This window comes from Octodon degus, unplaced genomic scaffold (assembly GCF_000260255.1).
Source record: "Octodon degus isolate 3935 unplaced genomic scaffold, OctDeg1.0 scaffold00054, whole genome shotgun sequence".
NCBI classification, from domain to species: domain Eukaryota; kingdom Metazoa; phylum Chordata; class Mammalia; order Rodentia; family Octodontidae; genus Octodon; species Octodon degus.
Window position 1 is genome coordinate 43,410 of NW_004524630.1, and position 20,555 is coordinate 63,964.

General features: G+C 38.6%; 1 protein-coding gene and 1 pseudogene across 2 annotated transcripts in view; both read right to left on the reverse strand.

The window, feature by feature from the left end:
* Positions 1-711: 711 nt before the first annotated feature.
* LOC101566292 (zinc finger protein 709-like) overlaps positions 712-20,555 on the reverse strand; it is a 67,239-nt gene continuing 47,395 nt past the window's right edge. Inside the window, exons 2-4 of one of the 2 annotated variants that reach the window (XM_023717727.1) lie at positions 4,805-4,931; positions 4,469-4,529; positions 712-3,062 (exon numbers count right to left, since the gene is read on the reverse strand). In XM_023717727.1, the coding sequence (XP_023573495.1) occupies positions 1,643-3,062; positions 4,469-4,529; positions 4,805-4,931 (1,608 nt within the window). In that variant the 3' untranslated portion in view covers positions 712-1,642. The remainder of the gene's footprint in view (positions 3,063-4,468; positions 4,530-4,804; positions 4,932-20,555) is intronic. The other variant, XM_023717728.1, reaches the window with a different exon arrangement.
* LOC105742464 lies at positions 7,036-8,127 on the reverse strand (annotated as a pseudogene).

Consider the following 20,555-nt stretch of genomic DNA (forward strand, 5'->3'; position numbering starts at 1 on the left):
CTTCCATATTTCAAAGGACTAAGAGACTGACACTCATTTCTCCATCTGTCTATCCACTTATGTTGGTGGAAGACCTCAAAATAAAATAAAGGAGATACTCCCAACCTGCTAGATGTCTGGTTGGAGTTCATGTTCTCTAAAATGGAACAATGTTAGGAACAATAGAGGTTAAAAGTAGAATCAGGGGCTGGGGAGATGGCTCAGTAGAATAAGCGCTTCCCTGGCAAGCTCAAGGGCCTGAGTTCAATCCCCGGCTCCGCAAAAAAAAAAAAAAAAAGTAGAATCAATTTATTGGAGGAAAGAAACAGACAAAATGGACCCCGAGCAAAATACCACAATGTGCCTTTGAAGCTGCCAATGCTGGAGCTAGGTGAATGGGTGGAATGTTTTGCATAGTGCTGAACACTATGCACCTGCTTCCTGATGAAGCCAGCTAACTGAGGCAGTATGATGAGAAAAACTGAGAATTGATTTGTGACTACAAACAAATGTTTGTTTCTGTTCTGTAGACATAGCCTAAAATAAAAAATCAAAAGTCTCTGATCAACTGTTGAATGATTCCAGGTGAAGAATCCTTTCCACACATACATTCAGAAGCTCAAGTCTGTTTGGATCCAACTGTAATGAGGAAGAAATTCAGAATACATGTTCAAGAATCTACACAAGTGCTAAGAGAACTGGGAATTTCTTTTTTAAAAAACTTTTTTATATTTATTGTTTTAAAAAAGCATCAAGAGCAACAGCAAAGTAGCTCAACAGTATAAGCTCCTGCCTGGCAAGTATAAGGTCCTGAATTCAATTCCTGGTACAAAAAAAAGCATCAAAGTGTTCAACATTAATGGTTTTTTGGTGCACAAAGTCTAAAAAGGAACAAATAAATTTTATATGAAGTACAATGAAAATACCATTCTACAAAAAAATCTTTACTTCAGTTATCACAGTTAAGGCAATCTGCACATGTGACAGACACATGTTCCATACACATGTATTGCTTACATGACAGCACACGTGTTTTGCTTTTTTAAACTTTTTCTCTGACCTACTTGGTATCTCAGTGGTCTTGATGTTTTATCAGGAGGTTCCTATTATATAGTGCATAGTTACCAGGAACATAAAATAGCAATAAAATAAAATATTAAATTCTTAATATGTACTAGGCATTTAGAATAGATATCAGCATTTTCATATAAGCTGTTTAGCTGCATACAAAACATGAAAGATAACATCAAAAAATAAAAGCCTATGTGAACTACAATGTAAGTACAAACAAAAGTCTACTGAAGAAATAATACTTTGCTTCAACTGTCACACCCAGGGCTGTCTTCACAGATGACAACAGAATATCCCATACCCAAATACTAGTCACATTCCTAGCACATATGTCTTCTTTTCCTGTCTTTATTTTTTTGTAGTACGCAGGATCAAACTCAAAACCTTGTGACTGTCAGGCAGGCACTTATGCTGCTGAGCTATCTCTCCTGCTTTCCCATCCTTTCTTGTAAGGCGCAGTTTTCCCCAGTGTGAATTCATTCATGTAACTTACAATAAATTTTGATAGCAAAGCTCCCCCAAATAATATACATACAGTTCCCCAAGCTTCTGTAGCGAAAACTTTCCCACACTGCTTACATATACAGATTTTCTATATGGCATGGATTCTTTTATGTTTCTGACAATCAACAGACGTGAGGAAAGCTTTACCACATTTCTTACATACGTAGGGCTTCTCCTCAGTGTGAAGCCTTTCATGTGATTTACAAGAAAATTGTGTAGTAAAAGCTTTTCCACAGTGCTTACACACATAGGGCTTCTCCCCAGTGTGAACTCTTTCATGTCTTTTACAATAAATTTGTACAGTAAAAGCTTTCCCACACTGTTTGCATACATAAGGTTTCTCCCCAGTATGAATCCTATCATGTGTTTTACAATTATATTGTGTAGTAAAAGATTTCCCACATTGCTTACAGACATAGGGTTTCTCTCCAGTGTGAATTCTCTCATGTCTTTTACAATAGCTTTGTATACTAAAAGCTTTCCCACACTGCTTACATATATAGGGCTTTTCCAAAGTATGAAGGCTTTCGTGTGCTTTACATGAACTTTGTGTACTAAAAGCTTTCCCACATTGCTTACAGACATAGGGTTTCTCTCCAGTGTGAATTCTTTCATGTCTTTTACAAACTCTATGTACAGTAAAAGCTTTTCCACACTGTTTACATACAAAGGGTTTCTCCCCAGTGTGAATCCTTTCATGGGCTTTACAATCATCTTGTCTACTAAAAGCTTTCCCACATTGTTTACATACATAGGGTTTATGCCCAGTGTGAATTCTTTCATGTCTTTTACAGTAACTTTGTATACTAAAAGCCTTCCCACATTGCTTACATACATAGTGTTTCTCCCCACTGTGAAGTTTTTCATGTAGTTTACATGAAAGTTGTCTACTAAAAGCTTTGCCACATTGCTTACATATATATGGTTTCTCCCCAGAGTGAACTCTTTCATGAATTTTACAATATCTACTTATACTAAAAGCTTTCCCACATTGTTTACATACATAGGGTTTCTCCTGCGTGTGAATACTTTCATGCCTTTTACAGTCTCTATGTGCAATAAAAGCTTTCCCACAGTGTTTACATACATAAGGTTTCTCCCCAGTATGAAGCCTTTCATGTAATTTACAATGAAATTTTCGACTAAAAGCTTTTCCACAGTGCTTACATACATAGTGTTTATTCCAAGTGTGTCTCCCTTCATGGATTTTAACATCACTGGGTGTACTGAAGGATTTTAAGTTTTCCTCATACACAAAGGTCATTTCTCTAAGCTGAGTTCTTACACTAAGATATGAGTAGAATTTCTCACATTGATGACATTCATAGGCTTGCTCTCCAGTCTTTGTCCTTGCATCCTGCTGAGAGGACTGAAATCTACTGCAGGTCCTTCCATGTTCATTACATTGATAGAGCTTCTCTTCTGATTCCCAAAGCTCACATGTCTCCAGTCCAGTGAGAGTGATGGTGGGCATATATAATGCATAATATTTCTGCAACTCTTCATATCTATTAAAAATCAAAACAAATGAACAAACGAAAAACACCAGTCACAATAAAATGGGTCTCCATATTAATGATTTACCACAAGTTCTGCTATGATTCCTCCTAAGCAATTCTGACAATCAACTGAATGCCCTGGAGGATTCCTTGGAAACATGCATTTCCATGAATGGTATTCATTTAGGAATTCTTTTTAAGTTGGTAAATTTTGCAATACAGATGGCCAGTTTCATTTTGGGCAATTGATTGATATACATGTATATCACATACTGATCATTTTGCTACCTTTTCCACCACTGCTGTCCCTTCTCTCTCCTTATCATTTATCCTCCTCATCTCCAAATCATCACTCTGCTTTTTTAACTGCCTCTCCTTTATTTTATTCCCTAACTTACATTTTTTTGTTCTTCACAATACAGGAAAGCTTGTGATCTTTCTCACTTTTTGTCTGACATTATCTTGCTTCACATTTATAATGAAGGCCCACCCATTTCTTTGAGCAAATGACATTTAATTCATCCTTGTATCTAATTAGATGGCATTTTTTTCTTCTTCTTTCAGTGATGGGGATTAGTAGTGAATTATAGCTACAGCTTTTTTACTTCGTAGGTTAGGAGAGATTCTCATTGATAATAAAGCTGCTCATGCTGGCTTTCAGCTTAGCAGCCTCCTGAATCAGGTTAGTGGAGTGCTAGGATTGTACAATCATGCCGAGTTTATCAAAATTTTTCTTTATCCATTCATCCAATGATGGACATCTACATTAATTCCATAGCTTAGCTGTTATAAATCGTTCTGCTTTGTGTATTCATATGCTATATCAGTATAACAAAAATTTCAAATTTTAGAACTATACTCAGGAGAGGTATTCTTCAATCAAATGGAAATTGTATTTTTTTACTTTTTGAGAAGTCTTTATACTGGTCATAATACTGGCTATAATTAACATTCCTATCAAAAATGGCAGAGAATTTAAAAACATAAATGGACATAATTCTCTGGAGGACTATAACAATAGCATTCATTTGTACTTGAAATACTGCTTCAAGGTTTCTAATCTTCTAGGTGCAAGACTATAAAAGAAGTTTCCGTCAAAACACAAAATTTATTTATTTTCATACATGCCTATACAAAGTACCGAAAGGAAAGTTCACACATTTTCATGGAGGTAATCATGAAATAAGATTTTCTACGTATATGGCAGAGTGTCATTTTTTGCATGATATAATGTGTTTCAGATATTAGAATATTTCTGTACTCAATTTTAAGAATATACACACTAAATCTATATACATCATTAGAAAATATTTGTGAGATTAAATAAATTTGAACATGGTCACATTTCCCTGGTTCTGATATTTGTGTTTATGCATTCACTTTTGAGGAACAGTTCTTTACTGAGTACAAATTACCTTTGATTTCTCCAGTCATTTTTGCTTTCTTCCTCCACTTCCTGGTTATCCCATGCTCCACCTGAATTGTAAACATATAAATAAATATAAGGGGACACTATATTATTGCATGAAAATGAATAGATTCAGAGGCAGGCATATAATTCAGTGGCACAGTGCCTGCCTGGCAAGTGCAAGGTCTGGAGTTAAAAAGAAAAATAATTCTAGTTAGGTTCCTGTGATAGTGTAACTAGATATGAGCTATTCTTCAAAAATGTTTTCACATTCTATTTAATGAAACTGCACTAGTGAGCAACAATGTTTTCTATAGAAATGAGAAAGTGATGTCATCCTTACCTATAGCTGCCACATTCATAAACGTTTCACTCATCACATCTCTGAAGAGCTCCTTTTGGGACGGATCCAGCAAAGCCCACTCCTCCATGGTGAAGCTCACAGCCACATCCTCAAAGGTCACTGCCTCCTAAATGATCACACATATGTTTCTTGCATGAAGGTTCAGACTTACAGACTGGGATCTTTCAACTTCTCTCATAAAATGCTGAACTGAAAGACTGGTGTGGTCATGCATGTATGAATGCTAGCACTCAGCAGGCTGACACAGGAAGGTGGCCAGGAGCTTGAGACTAGTGCAGACTACAAAGTGAGCTCAAGGTCAGCCTGAACTCCATAGCAAGACCCTACCTCAAAAACCAAAGAAAACTCTATGGTTACTGAAATTCATTTTCACTGGGTGAAATTTTATGACCTCTGTCTCAATGTTGGGTGAAAACAAATACAAATAGCCAGGTAGCATAGCCACAGCTACCTGTGTGTTTTCTCAATTGTTTTAGATTTTAGTGTATTTCCTGCTGAGCACTAAGCAATTCTCCAACAAAAATCATGGGCCAAAGTCAATGTGCCATCCAGAGAGAACAAAACTGACAAATTCAGAGTGTACCTCCAGTACACTGCTTTAAGAGAAGACTGGTGGGCAAAGAATGTGATACTGTTTTCATTATTGTGAATTATCACAGGGTGGCACACTGAGTTACAGCATTACCAGAAATAAATATAATGCCCCAAAGAAGCTTATAAAAAAAGGACAATTACTTCTACTGCTTGAAACATTATGATAGTTTACATTCTCTCCTATACTAAACAAACTCTACTATATACATATTTAACCTCAAATGCACACTTATTTAGGGGAAGAAAGTTCAAGGTTGTCTTTCAGAATGACATTCACAGTAAAAAAAGTTATACCATTTTTGACATAAAAATAATTGATGTTTAATTCAACCAAGCACTATGGTCATAGCCTATACTTGTGCTCACCTGTAATCCTACTACTCTAGGAGGGTGGGAAAGAGGACAACAGCTTTATGCTCACGGTAGAGAGAAACATTAGAATTCGAAATAATGACAACTAAAACTATAAAGGTTGCTTCTCAGAGTGAAGTTCATGGGACAATTCTTTACTATCACAGAAAATACCCTGTAACCATTTCTATTTCTAACATTCTCAATAAGCCTAGATAATATTGCCTAACTAATTACTTTTCAAAAATTTTTATATATTTGGTACATTGTCTTACTACAAAAGCTCAGACTCGTGGTGGTCCTTCTATTTTTGGGCTCCCCAGAGCTGGGAATACACACATCTGCAACCACACCTCATCCTGGTGGCTGTCTCGGCTGCCTGGGGCAGGGCTGGGTTGACCCAGATCCCTGCACTTGTCAAGCAGTTGCTTAGACTGATGAGCGACCTAGCCAGCCCTGCCTAACCAATTTCTAAGCAACCAATGGAGCTATAATTTCTAATTAGGGCTCAACAATGATTAGGAACACTATTGTATTCCTTGTAACTGACATGCTTGCTGAACACCTGGTGCTTTCTATCAGCTACAATTTTGCTTTTATTCATTCTTCATTACTTCATTTAACATTTGTTTTGAGACAGGGTCTCACTATGGAGTTCAAACTCACCTTGAAATCACTATGTAGGCCAGATTGAGCTTGAACTCCCAAGATTCCTTATGTCTAAACCCAAGTGCTGGGATCACAGCCATGTGCCATCACACTTTGGCAGTATTTCATTTTTCAAGTAATAGCCATAAAATACCCATGAATGATAATATTTATACAAGAGATGGTGCTCCTGAAGATTCAAAGTTTGGGTTTTACAGTCAGCCCTTTGTGGATAAGGTCCCATAGAGCAATACTTTCATCTTTGGTTCTTTACAGAATTTCCTGTTAATTATTTTTGCCATTCTAAACAAGAAACATTATTTCTTTCTTCATCATCACCATCAAACCCAGACTATGTGAGACCCTGCATCTAAATGCTTAACAAGTTTACCATAATTAGATGGTTTAGCCACTTTTACATTACTGAGTTAAAATAACAAATGGTCACAATTTAGAAGACACTTTTATCTAGCTTAATTTCAGCTTATGGTCTGCTAGATCCAAGGTAGAAACATTTGTTGCAGAAAATGAATGAAAACACATTGTACTGAGAAAGTGTGAAGGTAAAGAATTTTAATTATGCCAGTGGACTGGTAGGAAAAGTCAGTTCCAAATTACTAGTCCAGTTTTAGGATTAGTTACCTATATAGGTTGTTAGAAAGTAGTACAAAAGGCTGACAACATAATACTCTAAAATATATTTCATCAGGAAGTTTTACTGTGACCGAGTTAATTGGGAGTATCTCTTATCACACAGCATGGATGACAGGGGACAAGGTGAATGAAAAGAAATCCATTACTGTCTTAGATTGACTTCTGGTTAGGATCTACTGAATGGGGTTAGGACACTTGGATGATCTGTGTCATCACTTCTTTGTCGGCCTGGTTTGGATCCTGTATGTGGGGACTGTCCTTTTCCTTGGGAGAGAAGAAGCATCAACCTTCGCCTCACTTCCGGGCCATGGCATGACAGTGCTGGGACTTGTGCAGGTATTTCCTTCTTTCCTTCAGAATTTTCCTTCAGAATTCATGTAAAGGGGCTCCTCCTCCAGCATCTCTCCCTGAGGCAGTGGGATTCTTTGGGTAGCAGGCACTAAGCCAGCTCAGGCACCATCATGACCATTCCTCCTGTGTTGACCATGTTGACAGCCACCAGCAGTGTCATGGTGACAGTTCCTTGGCCACTGTGGTGTTGGTGTTGGCTCTTTTCTGTAAAATTTGTGCTCCTGCCAGACTGGCTGCTAATATGGTGCCGTGCGCATTGATGGGCTGAAAGACTGTCTACCCTTTGGTGGTCTGTGCCACTTGCTGCCCCTGGATGGCGATGTGCTGCTGTGTCTGTGTCTGGCCAGCCGAGACTGCTGTCTGGGGCTGCTAGATGATGATCTGCTGGGTCTGACCCTACTGGTCCTGCACCTGCACTGCCTGCCCACCCTGGATCTCAATCTGCCCAGGTGGGACCACTTATTAACTGGATCTGCTGCAGACTCTGTCCTGGACACAGGCACTTGCATGATGGTTTGACCATATCCTCCGGGGACAGCCTGGACCATGATGGGCTGTCCAGCAGAGGTGATTAACTGGCCTTCACTGACTTGTACCATTAAGGGTTGCCCTTGGACCTGCTGCTGGATCTGCCCAGCCTGCACAACAATCTGCTCCATGGAGGTATTGCCACTGGCTGTGTACTGCTCTATGGTGCTTCCACATCAGTCCTGCATGCAGCAAGCTTCCCGCTAAGACCCTCAAAGGAGGGAGGTGGTGTGTGCCGTGTCTCACTCCCAGTTAGCTGCCCGTGCTGATGGGCTCAAGTACCAGACTCTGAAGCCCAGCCTCAGAGATTGAGACTGGGCATGGTGGTGCACCCCAGCCTCCACTTCTACCACCTCGCAAAAGTGTAACAGATTTTAATATTCTGTTTTTGTGTAGACTTCCCAAAATCTTGACTATTCTATATATTAATGTATATTTGGGGGGGGGTGATCACGGCTAATTTGGGTTCTATATGTCTCACTTAACTGTATGTCAAATTCTTTTTCCAGGCTTGGAAAGCTATCTGTGATGAATTCGGTGGAAAAAAAAAATTTTTTTTTAATGATTTTTGCTAGCACCTTTTTTTTTTTTTTTTTGTATTTTAGGACAGGGCCTACAGAGTCTTACTGCATAGATTTGACTCATAGTGATCCTCCTGTTTACAGCCTCCCAAGAGCTGAGATTACAGGCCCACCACCACACCCAGTCTCAATCTGTCTCAGCGTGCCCCAGGCAGGCCCGGGTATCAAACTCCTGGCCCCTGTGTCTGCCTAAGCAGGCACTTTAATCCACTGAGCTATTTGGCCAGCCCTCACCTGATTTTTTGTTTCCATCCAAACTTGATTTTTTGCTTTGTACCATCTAACAACTGCTGAATTGAATTTTCATAGTTCCTATTATTAGTGAACACTTGTACACAGCATACTGGCTCATTCTGATGCATACATTTTCCTTTGTATTTTTAGTCTCTGGGATAATAAGAGATGCTGAACATTTTTTCATTTGCCATTTGTATTTCTTTCTCTGAGAAGTGTATATTCATGTCAGATGTCCTTTTTTGGAATGGTTCTTTGATTTTGGAGGGGCAGTTATTTTTTAATTCTTTATATGTTCTAGATAGAAGGTCTTCATAAGAGGTACATTTGGCTATCGTTTATTCCCACTTTGTGAGTTTTCTTTTTACTGCATTGGACATTTTCCTTAAGTGCTAAAAATTTTCAAAATGATGAGATCCCAGATGTTCATTCTTTGAAGTATTTCCCCTGTAGTTTGGTTTCTGTACATGAACTCTACCTAGCCATCTTTAAGACTTCTACCTACATTAATCCTCCAGAAGATTTAGAGTTTCCGTTTTTTAAATTATTTGTGTGTGTGTGTGTGTGTGTGTGTGTGTGTGTGTGTGTGTGTCCAGCTCAGCCCACCAGGGGGCGGGGCTGGCTGGCATGTGGTGCAGCAGGATTGAACCGCGGTCCCTGTGCTTTGCCAAGTTTGTTCTAAGTAGGTGCTTTAGACCACTGAGCCATCTCACCAGCCCCAGTTTCCATTTTTAATATTCAAATCTCTGAACCATTTTGACTATAGCTTTAGGCCTGATGATAAGCATAGTTCTGGTCTTAGCCTTCAGCATACAGAAAGCCAGTTTTCCCAGCACCATTTCTTAAAGAGGCTTTCTTTTTTTCAGTGAATAGGTTTCGCCCTTTAATAAAAGATAAGATGGCTGAGTGTATTTGCAGTAATGTTTCCATCTTCCAATCTTTTCCACTGATCCTTGGGTCTGTCGCTATGCCAGTACCATGTAGATTTTACCACAGTACCTTTATAGTAAAAATTCTGGTCAGGGATTGTGATACCTCCTGCCTATCCTTTGTTTCCCAGGATTGCTTTTGATATTTTGAGGCTCTTCTGGTTCCAAATGAATTTAAGGCAAGTTTTCTTTTCTTTTCTTTTTTTTAAATTTTATTTGTGTGTGTGTGTGTGGCCAGTTCAGCCCACCAGGGGGCGGGGCTGGCTGGCATGTGGTGCTGGGGGATTGAACCGGGTCCCTGAGCTTTGCTAAGCTTGTTCTAAGTAGGTGCTTTAGATCACTAAGCCATCTCACCAGCCCCTAAGGCAAGTTTTCTTTAGTTCTGTGGGATACACTAATGGTATTTTATTCAAGATTGCATTGAATCTGTATAACAATTTTGACAGTATGTCCATTTTCACAATGTTGGTCCTTCTTATCCAGGAGCACAGAATAGTTTTGCATTTTATCAAATCGTCTTCAGTCTTTTCTCAAAGTACCATAATTTTCACTGTATAAAACTTTTACACCCTTTGTGAGATTGATTCCTATGTATTTCATCTATTTGATCTTACTGTGAAAGGCATGATATTCCTAATTTCTCTCTCAATGCATTGATTGTGTATAATGCTGATTGTTAGGTGTTGATGTGTAGTTACACTGCTGAATTTGGTGACTAAATCTACAAGACTCTTGGTGGAGTTTATAGGGCTCTTTATGTAGAGTTTCACGTCATCTGCAAATAACAATAATTTCACTTCTTTTCAATCCTTATTCCTTTTCTCTCTCTTCTCTAATTGTTCTGGCTAATGTTTCCAGAACTATATTGATTAGGAGTGGAGACAGTGCACATCCTTGTCTTATCCCTGGTTTTAAAGGGAAGACCTTCAGTTTTCGCCCATTCAGTATATCGTTGGCTGTTGGTTTCTCATAGATGGCTTTTATCAGGTTGAAATACAGACCATCTATTTAGATTCTCTATACGGTTTTTATCATGAATGAATGTTGAACTTTTTTTTTTCAAAAGCTTTTCTGCATCCACTGAGAAGATCATGTGGCTTTTGTTCTTGGTTCTTTTGATGTGGCATATTACACTCATGGATTTGTATATGTTGAACCCCTGCATTCCTGGAATGAATCCCAATTGGGCATGATGCATAACCTCCTTGATTAGCTGCATTCTGTTCACTAGTATTTTGAGGATTTTTGCATCTATATTCATTAAAGAGATTGGCCTTTAGTTGTCTCTTTTAGTTGGCTCTTTTTCTGGTTTGGGAATCAGACTAATACCTGCCTACAGAAATGACTTTAGGAGAATTGCTACCCTTTCAATTTCAATGAAGACTCTGAGAAAAGTTGGCATTAAATTTTATCTCAGGGGCCCGGGAGGTGGCTCAGTGGAATAAGAGCTTCCCTGGCAAGCGCAATGGCCTGAGTTCAATACCCGGTTCCGCAAAAAATAAATAAATAAAAATAAAAATAAATAAAATAAAATAAATTTTATCTCAATGTCTTGAGTTCTGCTGTGAAATAATTGCGGCATGAACTTTTCTTTGTTGTTAGGTTTTCTGTTTATTTTTTACATTTTCAATTTTCAATTTTTTTTTTTTTTTTTTCAGAACCGGGGATTGAACTCAGGCCCTTGCGCTTGCCGGGAAAGCGCTTATTCCACTGAGCCATCTCCCTGGCCCCAATAGAGCATTCAATTTTGTTTCTTGTTACTGGACTATTCAGTGTTTGCATTTCTTGACTCCTTTGGCTTTTTCTTTTTTTGGGGGGGAGGGGGTACTGGGGACTGAACTCATGACCCTGTGCTTGCTAGGCAAGTCCTTTGGCATTTCTTATGTATCTAGGAAACTTCATTTCCTGTGTTTTCTTCCTGGGAGGGTAAAGATTTTGGAGGTAGGTATTGATGATCTTCAGAATTTGTCTAGGGTCTGTAGTGATTTTACCCTTTTCTTTATTGAATGAATTTGGATTTCTTCTTTTTTTTTTAATTAGGTTGGCTAGGGTTTTATTAATTTTATTCTTCGAAAGAATCAACTCTTTGATTCACTTATTCTTCGTATTGTTTTGTTCACTTTTATGCATCAATTTATTTTCTGGTCTAATTTGGAGAATGTCCCATGTGTAACTGAGAAGAATGTGCATTGTTATCGTTTTGAAAAACACTCTAAAGGACTACCAAGTAAATTTCTTGGCAGTCAAGTTTGATTTAATTGTTATTCCTCTGCTGAGTTTTTGATTAGCTGATCTATCTCTTTGTGACAGTGCTATATTAAAGTCCCCCATTACTTTTGTTACTGCTCATTTGAGTTCTCATGTCTGTTAAATTTGTCTCATGTTGATGGGTGCTCATACATTGGGTGCATATATAACTGTTAACTCTTCCTCTTGCAGTTTTCCTTTAACAAGTATAGAGACCTTCTTTATCTTTTTAATGATTTTTGTTTTAAAATTGATATTGTCAGCCAGCAGGATAGCTACCCCTGCTATTTTCTGCTTTCCTGTCATGGACAATTGTTTTCTTTTTTTTTTTTTTTTAATTTTATTTATTTATTTGTGTGTGTGGGTGTGTGTGTGGCCAGCTCAGCCCACCAGGGGGCGGGGCTGGCTGGCATGTGGTGCTGGGGGATTGAACTGCGGTCCCTCTGCCTTGCTAAGCTTGTTCTAAGTAGGTGCTTTAGACCACGGAGCCATCTCACCAGCCCGACAATTGTTTTCTATCCTTTGATTTTAGTCTGTGAATTTCCTTTTGAGTTTAATGTGTTTCTTGTATGCAGCATACTGTTGAATTTTGTTTCTTAATCTACTCTGCTAGTGTGTTTCTTTTGGTGAATTGGGATCATCTACACTGATAATTATAACTGTTATGTACTGGCTTATCTTTGTCATATTTTTCTGGTAGAGGTTGTGTACTTCTTCCCTCTTTAATTACTTGCTCTGGTGGTTCCTTTTTGTTATTCTTAGGATCACTTTTGTCTCTGTAGAATATGTGTTAGTATTCTTTCTAGGATTGGTTTTATGGTCATGAATTTCTTCAACTGTTCATTGTCATGGAAGTATCTTATGTCACTATTGAATTTGATAGATACTTCTGCAGGGCACATCAGTCTGGGTTGGAAATCATTTTCTTTCAGGACCTGACATTCTTCAGTCCAATCTCTTGATTTATGGTTTGTGTTGAGAAATCTGCCATGACTCTGATGGGTTTCCCATTTTAGGTGATCTGTTTCTTATCTCTAGCAGCTTTTAATATTATTTTACTCAATTTTTGAGATCTTAACTATTGTATATCCAGGTGTAGATTTATTGTGACTATGGTTGTGGAGTTCTATATGCCTTGCTTATCTGTATGTCAGTTCATTTTGTCATGTTCATAAAATTTTCTGTTCTGCAAATGGTCTTTTTATGCTATTTGTACAGTCTCCCATTGCTTCATTAACACCTATTATTCTTATATTATTTTTCTTTGCATCATCTTATAGCTCCTGAATCATTTTCTATTTCCTTATTAGTTTTAAGAGATCTTTCCTTTCATGTTCATTTGCTGCACCACTGTCTTACAGTTCTCAAAGTCTAAAGTTTTGTTCAAGAGGTTTTTCCAGCTTCCAACACAGTTCTTAATTTCTTTGATATCTGCTGGAATCTGTTTTATGCATTCTAATTGTTCCCTGTATCATTCATTTAGTATGTCCATCATTTATTTATTCTCCTCAATTTTCTTTATCTAGGTCTTCTTTAGCTGTGCTGGGCAATTCTACTATGTTATTTGTCATTTATTTTTGGACTTCAGAGATTATTTCTGATCTTACTTATTCTACAGCCTGATGCCCTTGCTTCTTTACTGCAGTTGCTATCAGTTCAGAAATTTTAGGTGTGTAATTTCCAATTTCAGGTGTGGGATTTTCTTGTATAACAAATCCTTTTCTCCTCGATTTGTTCTGGTTGAGCTGGAGGATTGACATTGCCTTTGTTTTGTTTTGGGTTTTTTTGCTGCATTTTGATATTTTTAAGCTCCCAATAATCGCCCAGAGTTAGCAGTGCTGGGAGAGTGGTGGGTGTAAGTAAGGTTCGTGCTACTATTGGCAGCAGTGTAGGACTCACCAGGGCTCTCACTACTAGTAGGGGCAACTGGCCAATACTCAACAAAAATTCAGAGCAGGTGGTGGGTATGGGCCAGATTCATCAGGATCCAACAAGAAACTCAGAATGCTCCTAAGTCTTTAAAAGGTTGAACCAGTGCCAGCCCAAGTTCCACACCTGTGCACTAGGGACCAAGGGACACAGCTCTCCAGAGTCCACGCTACCCAGAGTTGCCCAAAGTTTTCAAATTGTTGGATCAGATGCCAGAGAAGCTCTGTGCCTATGTGTGCTTTTCCCATGGATCACAGCTCACCAGAGTCCAGTAGGCTGCCCAGAGTCAGTTGTAGTGGTGCCAACACAAGCTACACACCTGTCCCCTGGGGCCCAAGGGTTGCAGTTCACCAGAGTTCTATTAAGTTCTTAAATGTTTGGATCAGGGGCAAGGAAAACTGCACCTGCTGGGCCCACAGGTCACACCTTGCTATAGTCCAGTAGGCCACCTGAGTCCTCCAAAGTTGTTAAAAGTTTGGACCAGTGCCAGCACAAGCTCTATGCCTGTGTGCTGGGGCCAAAGGTTGAATCTTACCAGAGTCCCCTGAATCTCCCAAAGAGCTGCAAAGTTCTTAATTGGTTGGTCTATACTGGGGGGAAAAAAACAGACCTCAGGATCAAAGGAAAAGGTTAGAAGATGCCAACACAATTACAAACATACTCAGCCACTTTATCATTGACAAAGGCACCAAACATATTCACTGGAAGAAAGACAGCCTCTTTGATAAACAGTGCTGGAAAAACTGGCTTTCCACAAACTGAAGGTATAAAATAGAACCATGTCTTTCACCATGCACAAAAAATACAGCCAAAATGAATCAAAATTTAAATATTAAAACTGAAACACTAAATCTTTGGGAAGAGAAAGTAAGTAGAAATTTTAAGAACATAGACATATGCAGAGAGTTCATGAACAAAAATCAAATTGTATGGGAAATACTGCAAAGAATCTACAATAATATCTTTTTGAAAAGTTTCTGCATATTAAAAGAAATCACCAACAGAGTAAATAGAAAACCCATGAATTGGGGGAAAAAAAATAGCAGACTGTCCTTTGACAAAGGACTCCTATATGAACATAGAAATAATTTCAAAAACTCAGGCCTCTAAAATTTAAAGACCAGGGGCCGGGGAGATAGCTCAGTAGAATAAGCGCTTGCCTAGAAAGCACAAGGGCCTGAGTTCAATCCCCGGTTCTGCCAAAAATAATAATAATAATAATAATAATAATAATAGGGCTGGAGAGATGGCTCAGTGGTCTAAAGCACCTACTTGAAATAAGCTTGGCAAAGCACAGGAACCTCGGTTCGATCCTCCAGCACCACATGCCAGCCAGACCCGCCCCCTGGTGGGCTGAGCTGGCCACACACACACACAATAAATAAATGTAATAAATAAAAATAAATAAATATTTAAATAATAATAATAATAATAATAAATAAAATTCAAAGACCCAATCCAAAAATAGGCATCTAAGATGAATACACACTTCACAAATGAAGAGATACTAAAGGCAAATGAACATATAAAAAAAGTTCAACCTTACTGGTCATTCAAGAGATGCAATCAGAAGAATGCTGAGATTCCATCTCACCCCAGAAAGAATGATCTTCAAGAAGTCAGCCAATGACAAATGCTAGAGAGGCTGTGGGGAAACAGGAACCCTTTTCCACTGTTGGTGGGAGTGCAGACTGGTACAACTACTACGGAAATCAGTATGGATAGTCCTCAAAAAGCTAGGATTGGAGTTCCCCTTTAAGCCGGCTATTCCCTTCCTAGATGTTTTTCCTGATGACTGGACCAGGCACCAGGAAATCTCCAAACCTGCAGGGTTTAGGCTCAAAGAATGAAGCTCACCAGAGTCCCACAGGTTACCCAGAGTTTTCTCTAACAGATTTTAAGATTCTTTGTTGGGTAGAATTCGTAGAATCTTGACTATGCTATGTTTTAGTATAAACTTATTTTTGGAGGGTGATCATGGCTAATTTGAGTTCTATATTCCTCATTTATGTGCATGTCAAATTCATTTTCCATGCTTAGAAAGTTTCATTCCTCAACTTCAGTGAACAGATGTTTTTATATGCTTTGTGCTATCACCTGATTTATGTGTCTACTCCAAACCAAACTTGCACTTTTGCTTTGTATCATCTAACAAATGTTGAATTGATTTCCCTATTTTTTTTAATTTTTATTTATTTATTTGTGTGTGTGGGTGTGTGTGTGGCCAGCTCAGCCCACCAGGGGGCGAGGCTGGCTGGCATGTGGTGCTGGGGGATTGAACCGCGGTCCCTGTGCCTTGCTAAGCTTGTTCTAAGTAGGTGCTTTAGTCCACTGAGCCATTTCACCAGCCCCTTCCCTATTTTTTTTATCTGCATCTCTAGATTCACTAATCATGCCCTTCATTATGATCTTCTCTCTAGTTATGAGAAGTTATTTGATTTGTTTCTAAAGCGTCATTCATATGCTTTGTTACTTAGACTGCTGTCATTTCAGAAAATTCAGGTGGATAGATTTTACCTTGATCCACCTTACTGTACACTGGATCTTCCCTAAGTTACTTATACATCTGAGGTTGCATCTTGCTTCTGTGTCTTATTGTTTATTTTAAATTTTATTTTCTGCATTGATGCTTGTAAATTGCTTATGGTAATTTTATTACTAGTATCGATGACTCTTTAGGAAACAATCACTTTTCAGAGATATCTAATAGGTGTAGCTGGATTTAGGCCTTTCAGTCTGTTACAAGATCCTACCTCTTCAATTTATTAGGAATGAGAAGTTGCTGGATATGTGGCCTAGAACTTGGTTCTACAGAAGTACAGTGCAGCATTCTTTATGATTCCCAGACAATCTCAGCCATGGCATCAAAGAAAAATAAGTTATTAGAACAAATACATCATCTTGGCTGAAGTAGTACAAGCAGTAATAACAGGAGCTAGCACAGCCTAGAAAATGAAAAACTATTGTAACTATTAATTTGGACCCGTGAACCATATGAACAAGATTTATACTTATGTATCATAACATAAAATAAACCAGAAATTTATATACATCAAATATCCTTTAAATTGAGCAATTTGGGGGAGGGGAGATGGCTCAGTGGAATAAGTGCTTCCCTGGCAAGCACAAGGGCATGAGTTCAAACCCCGGTTCCACAAAAAAAAATTAAAAAATAAATTGAGCAATTTGGGCCAGGCAGATAGCTCAGCGGACTAAAGTGCCTGCTCAGGCAGAGCGCAGAGGCTGGGGTTCGATTCCCGACATTGTGTGCTAGCCCCGCCCTCAGGGCATGCTGAGACATCCACTGAGACTGGGTGTGGCAGTGCACACCTGTAATCCCAGCACTTGGGAAGTTGAGAACAGGAAGATCACTATGAGTCTGATCTACATAGTGAGACCTTGTAGACTGTGCACTAAATACTTTAAAAATTAATTAAGCAATTTTATGCTCTTTTGAGACAATTTCAAAGGGATACAAAAAATAGACGAATAAAAGAGATTAGAATCAAGGTTAAAGAAGAAAGGATTGCTTCAACTAAGAAAAATAAGAAACAGAACCCCCAAAAAAGTAAAAACAATGTTCACATTCATAAAAAAAATATGATACCAAAAAAAAAAAAAAAAAGCACAAAAGTCTCGGGGACTTCCAGACTATGGTTATTCTCTGGGGTCTACAGTTTTCTGTGTGTACACTTTAGCGCATGTCTCTCCAGTCAATGGTGGACAAAGGTGGCAGGCAGAGGCCAAATCCACATTGCATGGTTTGAGCCAGCCAGCAGTAGGAACAGGGTGGGTTGCTACAGAACCCCAAGAAACCTGCACTAATAGTAAGGTCCAATGCTGGTTCAAGTCGATAAAAGTTCAGGCTGATGCTGGTCTCTGGCTTTGGTAACACTGTTACCTGAGTTGTTCAGTGCATAACACTGAATGTTTCTTCACAACTTGATCTCAGCTACATGAACATGGGAGCATATTAGGGCTGCACTTCAGCCACACTCCATTAGCTATGAGAAACAGCCATGGTTACTCTGATACCCTGCTTCAGCCGGCCCCACCCCAAAGTGGCGTCCAGTCAGTCAGACTCTCTTGAGGACACTTGGAATGGAGTCAATTGCAAGCCAGTGAAGTCTGCAGTGTACTACTTGGCTTTATAACTGTTTCAACTTGGAGGCCTCCAGGGTTCCCTGCCATCACCACAAATCTGTAGCCTTGAGCCTCTTCTCTCAGGAACTCTATCAGCCAAGAAACAAATAAGTGCAGTTTGCCACCTCCCTCTTCCGCCTTGAGATACATCATCTTGTGCTCCCTGTGAACTGTAGTTCAATCTTCAGAACTGTCCTGGGTTTTAGGGACACATCTCGCTTCTTCTTCTCTTCAAGTTCCCGCACTCTAGTGTCTGGACTCCCCATCTTGAAGAGGCTGATTTTCTACACCTCACCACTTTGTCATCTTCCCAAAAGTAGATACATGAATATTAAAACATGAACCTTCTGGATCACTATGAGTATGGTCTAGTAGTGAGACCCTGAATACCCTGCAGACCCTTCCCTAAAATACAAAAACAAACAAAAAAAAGAAGTATAGGGGCTGGAGAGATGGCTCAGTGGTCTAAAGCACCTACTTGGAACAAGCTTGGGAAAGCACAGGGACCACGGTTCAATCCCCCAGCACCACATGCCAGCCAGCTCCGCCCCCTGGTGGGCTGAGCTGGCCACACACACACACACACAAACTAAAAAAAAATGTAATAAATAAAAAATAAAAGAAATATTAAAAATAAAAAAATAAAAGAAAAAAAAAAGAAGTATATTTAAATATATCAGTTATATTGTATTTCCTTAAAGAAAAACACTTTCAAGTATAGCTATCTCTCACATGTTCTAGACTTGATGTGCCCAGATCCTTGAGATGCTGGCATTTGTCCCAAAACTCCTTGATCTGTTGTGTTCCCTTGCTGCTTACTATTCCTTGCTGAGGGTTTGCCTTACCTTTATGAGATGAATATTATACACATATAATGCAGAAGCAGCAAGAAAATAAAAATAAAACATGAACCTACACATATTTAAGCACTTACTAAAAGTTTTTCATCAAAAGTGCATTTGTTTTTAAAAATATATTTATTCAGACTCAGTCAATAATAAAAATAAAGGTTTTCTTTGTCATGAAGGCCAAAAGTACCTGACAAATGTACCAGACCTCTGCTCAGTTGTCTTGCAAAATGTTTTCCCTTCATTCTCTGAACAAAATATTTGCAGCATCAAAACATTTTATTGGTGTCAACTGATATTGCAGTCATGTTTCCATCTATGACTTCACACATTTGAAGAACGCATTTGTTTCATAAATGAATCACCTGCAGACAACTGTATCTGATTTTCACTAGAGTCAAATTTAGTAAGAGCCCACTGTCATCGTGTACACATGCAATCGTAGCAGACAGAGGCAGGAGTATGGTGCAAGACTGAAGCCAGCCTGGGATCCACAGATGAGTCCAGTACAGCCAGAACTACACGGCAAAACTTCATCTCAAACATACAAATGAAGAGGATGAGGGAGTTAGCTAAAAGTCATAAGTTCCTGCTTTCCAAGTGCATGGCCCTGAGTTCAATCCCTGGTACCAAAAAAAAAAAAAAGAAGCAAAACTCCCCATACAAATACAAACAAAAAAGAATTTAATAGCAGGCTATGTTTTACACTTATTACTTTCTTGAAAGAAAAAAAAGTTCAGTGAATGAATATTACATCATGACTGTTTCCTTATGCTACAAATTCCTTTTTGTAGGATGAAAGAGTTCATGTATTTGATTTCTTTATATATTTTTGAGAGAGAGAGAACGAAAACAAAAACAGGGTAAGGGCCAGCAAGATAGCTCAGCCGACAGAGCACTTGCTTAGACAAGTACAGAGACTGGGGTCCAATCCCTGGCACCACATGCCACGCCAGCCTTACTCCTGGGGTCCTGAGAAGGCCAAGACTGGGTGTGATTGCACACACCTGTAATCCCAGCACTCGGGGGGTTAAAAACAGGAGGATCACTACAAGTCTGAGCTGCATAGTGAGACCCTGTACCAAATACTAAAAAAAAAAAGTATAACAGGAGAGTAACAATGGTTAACACTGAATAGTGTCATCTTTAAAGTAGTTAGAGTACAAGATAAAAGCATTTAGTTGTCAAAACAATATTAGCATAAACCTTTCTTTTCAATGAACTAAGAGAAATAAATAGTGTAAGTATGTTAGATAGTAGTTAACTATCTTGTGGATGGATGGATATATATATATATACACACAGACATATTTCTCCTCACAACCCAGTTTCTCTTCCCTTTTAAACCGTTTATACCCATTTCACCAATTTACTGTACATTTTGGATCTTATTTACTCTTGCAGTTTGTCACACTAGAGAGACAATTTAACACTGACACACATGGGTCTGATTTATTCATTTATGAATATGGTCTTCAGTTGCATGCATTTAACTATAAAAGCTTATCATTTTGATTTCCTATAAACATGTTTGTCACTAGTTATTATCAAATGCTTTGCATACCACAATAAAATGCTATGAAAAACTATAGTCAAAAAATGTAACAGTGTTTGGTTATGATATAGAGAAAACAAGAAACGAGTTATTAAAAATATAAAATTGGGCTGGAGAGATGGCTCAGTGGTCTAAAGC